The sequence below is a fragment of the Chelon labrosus genome (assembly GCF_963514085.1).
Source record: "Chelon labrosus genome assembly, chromosome: 22".
In the NCBI taxonomy this organism is placed as follows: domain Eukaryota; kingdom Metazoa; phylum Chordata; class Actinopteri; order Mugiliformes; family Mugilidae; genus Chelon; species Chelon labrosus.
This window is the reverse complement of record NC_140355.1, coordinates 18,670,170-18,676,169: the sequence shown is the minus strand read 5'-3', so window position 1 is coordinate 18,676,169 and position 6,000 is coordinate 18,670,170. Positions and strand designations below refer to the sequence as shown.

At 45.8% G+C, this 6,000-nt stretch overlaps 1 protein-coding gene across 1 annotated transcript in view; it reads left to right on the top strand.

The window, feature by feature from the left end:
* Positions 1-202: 202 nt before the first annotated feature.
* fibcd1b (fibrinogen C domain containing 1b) overlaps positions 203-6,000 on the top strand; it is a gene marked incomplete at both ends in the record, with an annotated part of 117,189 nt that continues 111,391 nt past the window's right edge. The window contains one exon of the mRNA XM_084572533.1: positions 203-274. Coding sequence (XP_084428659.1) covers positions 203-274 — 72 coding nt within the window. The remainder of the gene's footprint in view (positions 275-6,000) is intronic.

Below are 6,000 nucleotides of genomic sequence, written 5' to 3'. Positions count from 1 at the left end.
GTTGCAGCGCCGCAGAATAGTTCATTCTTCTTTTTTTCTTTTTTTTCTTCAAACCACCAATACCCCATTTTTTCCCCATGGAGCAGATTTAACCACAGGTAAAGACTTTTACAAAAAAAAAAAAAAAAAAAAAAAAAGAGTGGGCTTATTTCTCCGCCGCCTGGACCGAACAGGCGGATCTGATGCGCCGATTCTTCGTAGGATGGTAAATGACCGATGGGGAATCATGAACAGCTCTTCTGAACTCGAAGATGGAACTCGGCATAAAAACCAGGTATGTTCGCGCGACCTGCAGTTGCGCCATATGGGTTCGCGAGGAGTGGTGCATCTGCTTGGTGCAGTGTTACCACGCTGAATTTGGTGATGTGCCTCTCGGGCGAATCACTGCACTGTAGAGACGGGAGCCGCAGATGAGCTCCCACAGACTCCCCGAGCTTTGGCACTTCTGTTCCTGTCGTAGCGTCTTAACCCACCCGCGGATCACACAATCCCCGTGGCTACTTCTGTTTAGCGTGTCAAAACGCGTGAATGTTTGTTGGGGGGGGAATAGCTGAACTGGGGAGGATAATTGCGCACCTCGGCTGCGTCTTCGCCACACACTCTCGCATTTCCTCTCCATGTGAACCTGGGGCTGTGCTTGCCTGCCTGCTTGCTTGCTTGCTTGAGTGAGTGGAAATCGCATTTTGTATTGTTTAGAGTGCTGAAACTTGGCACACGGGCATCCTCCAGTAGCCATTAACACCCCAGAGCTCTTTAGGCTGTCTCCCGCTCGGATGAATTGAGACAGGAGTGGACGTGCGTTGTGTTGCAGCCAGGCAAGCTCTTCACTTTGGGGAATAGTGGATGTGTTTTCACAAGGTCAGTGGAGGGTTATTGACAGCCCCACGAGGGAGAAGGCTCCTCTGAAACTCGGAATCGGATTTCGGGACACCGATATAAGCTCCTCTGCAGACGCAGAGAACGAGGACGGGCGCTGAAAAGTTCCTCGCAATTCTTGAACAAGGGGAGGAAAGGCATTTCTGCACAGCCTATTTGGTGCATAAACAATATAACCAGTTCCCCACATAGCCAGTTTCATGACCCCCCCTCTCCCACATCCACATCATAACAGTAAAAATAAACTCAAGCATGTGGATTGTGTCACTCGGCATGACATGTTAGAAGGAAACGCCTGTGGCACATGTCTTGTGATTTACAAAGCCTGGTAGGTATCAGACACATGCTCTCCTGCTTTCTGCTCCTCTGGATTTCTTGGCTGACTCATTTTCACGGTGGCACTACGCTGAACCGGACCCGTGTTTGAATCGCAGTCACGTCACCAGGGCTGTAGTTAATCCCTTCACTCGTTAAAGATGGCAGATTTTCACCTAACCTCTGTGCTTGCGAGGTGGAGCCGAGGCCGACGTCCTCCCTCCTTCCTTCCTTCCTTCCTTCCTTCCCTCCAAGATGCCTCTTGCCTCTTTTGTAATCACTCAAGGGTCACGTGAAATCCAAGTCTGCAGAGGGGGTTTTAATTTCACCTCCGTGCGTCCTGTAACACCGGGATCTTTGTCTCAGATCGCTAAACGAGCCAGAAAATGATACGTGGTGAGATTAATTTAGATTCGTTTTTTTTTTGATTATTATTATTATTATTTTCTTCACGTCTCTCTCTCCTGCAAGAAGCTAATCTGGATGACTCGGCGAAGCTCTGTTAAGCTGTGTGGCAAAGCCCAAAGGATGAGAAGGTAAAATGTGTCCCATAACTTCAACATGATTCAATCTGGATCAGACGGCGTCGGGGACTGTTGGATGAGATGAGTGGCTGTGGGGAATGGGGATGGCTAATGCTCCTATCTGCCCCGCCGCTCCTTACATCAGTCTGTCTCCTTCTCCTGCTCTTGTTATTTTGCTATCATACACTGACTCACATAAATACTCTTTCCGTGAGAGTGTGTGTCAACTCGCCTCTCTCTCTTTCTCTCTCTCTCTCTCTCTCTCTCTCTCTGTGTAATCTTGAGCAGTAACACCGAACCTTTATCTTCAGACTTGTGCTATTGACACAGTCATTTCAGACACAGTGGGGAGGGATCAGGTAATGGAGAGCTCTTGTGGTCTCTGTTTGTTTCGATATTAGAAAACATGGCTCTGTATTTGTCTGGTTACGCGCCGCGTGTTTGATTTGTTGCCATGGCTGTGCCGTCACCTGTGGCCTTTCCCCCCCCCCCCCCCGTAGCAGTTGGAACCCGGTTAGAGTGAAAAATGTGAGATTCAAGTGCAATTTAAATTAAGCTAATTTTCCTGGTTAAGAAGCAACCCGAGTCTGAGGCTGCGAAGTCAGAAGTGCTCTTAATTTGAATATCGCGGCATGAACCCAACAGTGAAACATCCTTATGAAACATCTCTGATGAAAAAGAAATAGCCGAGATGAGTCAAGGCTGCTGTTTGCAATTACATTTGTGAGGAAGATTCTGTGTAAAAAAATGATTACTATATTTTACTTCTTTTCTTCTGGGACTGCACAAAAAAGTAATTCCACATTAGGGACACAAAGATGGGATGAAATATTGGGCTGTAAAAACACCACAGTAATTTTTTGGGAATGCTGGCCAGATTTGTTTTCATGTTGTCAAATTTAAGCAACTTGGATTTTATCTAAATCTCATGCAGCATATGTGGCTGTGTAAGTCTGTATGACTCTCCTCTTTATCACGCATGGCCCTTGCGAGCAAACTCGCACACTTAGTGTAGCCGAAAAGGCATCGAAGCCCACTAGGGGTTGCCTTCTTGGGTTGGAGGTAATCAATAACACTCTGAGAAACTCTCCAAAGCACTGAAAAGACTGTTTGTGTATGTATAGAAAACCTTCAAACACAGGCCTCAGCGGTTCACATTGAACTAAACAGGAATATATATACATCTGGCAATTTGTCTGCTTTTACAGCCCCGGGACTCACTTGAGTTTGTGTGGTCTGAGGAACTTTATGCACAAGATTGTGTATCTCCATAAAATCACAAGTGTTCTATGACTTACCACCCACAAATTTTTAGTGCTGGAATCTCAGTCACACCATTTGGTTTTCGTTATTCCCAACAAAGATCTGCCGGGCCAATCAAACTGTTCGGACGGGGTTTATGCGGCGATGGTCAGACGACAGCGGTATGATCACACTTTTCTATCTGTGCGCCTTTGAGTTGATGTTTTTTTACGGCAGGATGGCTGTGATTTTTTTGTAAGACTATCTAGTTGCATGCAGAGGCACCAAAATGAAATCCATGGCAGCAGCCATCCCCAGCAGGATGCAGCGTGACACAGGCACACACACAAAAACGCTTTAGGAACAACTTAAACAGCACAAGGTGTTGACCTGGCCTCCAAATTCACTAGATCTCAAACTGAAGTATCTGTGGGATGATCCACAGAGGTCCCTCCCCTCAAAGCCCCCCCACTAACAAGATTCTGTTGCCAGACACCACAGGACATCCTCAGAAGGTCCATGTCCATTCTCTGATGAGTCACAAGGAGGCACAAGGGAGACCTACACAAATATCAGGAGGGTGGTCATAATGTTATGCCTGATTGGTGTACAGTTCTGGAAATGTCAGCAGACAAGTCACAACATGAAAAACAGAGATGGCTAGTCATGATGATTAGGATAAACTGACAATGTTCTTGGTGTCGGACGCAACATTTTGCAGCACTACACTCTGTTTATGTTAACATCACATCACATCACACCACAACGCCTCACTTTAGCAGCTGTCATTACATCCGCTCGACAAACTACCGTCAGAAATAATTCAAATAACAATGCATGAGACGGGAACATGAAAACAATGTGAAACATGTCACTCATGGTGATAAACCTACAGAGAATTGTTACCTCTGCTATGTTAAGGAGCCTTACGACGAGTTTCTGGATCGGCTATTTCTGCCACATGAACAAAGTGTTGTAGCTGGCAGCGAAACATCCAGATCATTTTCTTCAGGACAGGTAGGGACCAAAAACAGAGCTAAAAGAGGGGCATGGTTAACATTTGCTTTTCCACATTAATGAGTAAAGGAAAAACAGTGGCAAGCCCATAGTGAACATAATGTAGCGTCTCACACAAAGGAAGGCTACTGATGCTTTTCTGCAAGTTTATTTAAACTTGAACCCGGGCTGCTGTCAGCCTTAGGGCACGCCAACACAACAAAACCTGTCAGTAGATGTTAGACAAACTGCTCTCTCATCACTTCCATCTCAATCAAGGTGCATTCACTGACATCAAGAAAATCTGACCACTGCCAAGCACAGACATTTCTCTGCGTATAAAAGCTTTGAGGTTTCAAGGGATAATCTGAGCTGCCTCTACATTAGGTCAAAATAATTAAATAATAACTTAACGTGTTGCCTTCGCTGAGAAAAAGAGAGACTTTACAGCTTGTTCCAAGATATGTGTCATCACCACAAAATAAAAACAGTTGAATCTCCAGGACTCATCTATCATAATGCATTCACTGGCGCACCTAACGAACTGGCCGATCCTGATTACATGCATGTGCTGACCTGGGCTGGGCTCTCTATAACCATGCTGCCCGTGGCTCTGCTGCTGGTGTGCTGGTGCAAGACAGCGGCCCTCTCCGGGATGCGCTTTCCGCTCAGAGTGCGTTTGGCTAAACCCAGAGCTTTCTCCCGCACCTCCTCATCTGACGTGCCTCCAACTGGACGGGATGAACGACCACAGCAACGATGCCAGCCAACAGGACGAACCCAACCTAGTCTGTCACAATATCAATCAGGATCTGCAAAGAATTAGCACATTAGCTCCGGTATAACTGAGCAAATTAGCAGTTATCCACATAAAATTTTAATCGGCACAGCTTAAGACACTGCTATGTAAATTATATCTAATAAGGCAGCACATGCAAATTGAAAATTGCAACCTTTCAAATCATTTTGATTAATTGTTCAACACTAATAATAATGGTCTGCAACAAGCTGTCATACCATACTTCGTATTATACGCACTCAAGACCTGCCTCCACCACGAGCATGTGATACCATGAGCTTTTCAGTCCCGGCGTAGCAACATGTTTAGGGGGGTGAAGACTGCAGCCATGTACTGAATGTGCAAGATGTATGCTGGCCGGTTTTGTGGGTACCCTTGTCGAACTAATGAACCTGCTGAGCTGGCCGGAGGTATAGGAGGCAGTGTGGATTGGAGCAAAACAGAGCAGGGAGACTTCCCTGGTTCACTGGGCCTGTGATTTCCCTGTGGGGGGTTCTTGCTATAGCGGCAGTGCAACTCTAACAACCTCAGCCTTTCTCTCCTCTCTGCCTTGTTCTGGGTGGCATCCAGGAAACACCTGAGAGCAAAAGTTTTTAAGGCCACGAAGGTGTTACACCTGTTTTTCACATCACGTATCTTAACCTACAGCGGGCAGAGGTTCCCGTAATATGAGATAATGCGAAGTGTTGCATCTTTTTCACGGTTAGTTTATGCGCAGCTGCCTTTCTTTTTCCTGTCCACATGTAGTCGACCGCAAGAAGACTGATAGTGAGAAATGTTTTTAACACTTAAGCGCGTACACAAGGTGTGGTTGTCCGTGCGTACTCTTTTATTTGTGCTATACATAGATCAATGTTGAGATGTGAAGTTGTGGGACAGTCAGATACATTGGCGTGGTGGTCTCTGCACGCTTTGCTTGTGCGTAGTTGCATCGGCCCTTTGTTCCTTTGAAACACAGTATGAGTGAGAGCGTAGATGTGGAGATATTCAGTTTATCAAGAAAAAAAAACTGTCACTGATTTCACTTTGGTTCTTTCTCATATCGACGTGCAGCACAATGAATTTCAAAGCTTTAATGTTTCAACGCCGTTTCTCATCTTCATGTGGGCGCGTCTCTTCTCCCGCACAAATGCTTTTCTAATCACCTCTCTTTCGGTTCTTTTCACCATTACAATATCACCTTCTTTTTAGCCCTGGACACGTCTATATTCTTCATATAAGCTCCGTATGGTTGAAACCCGTCGTGCT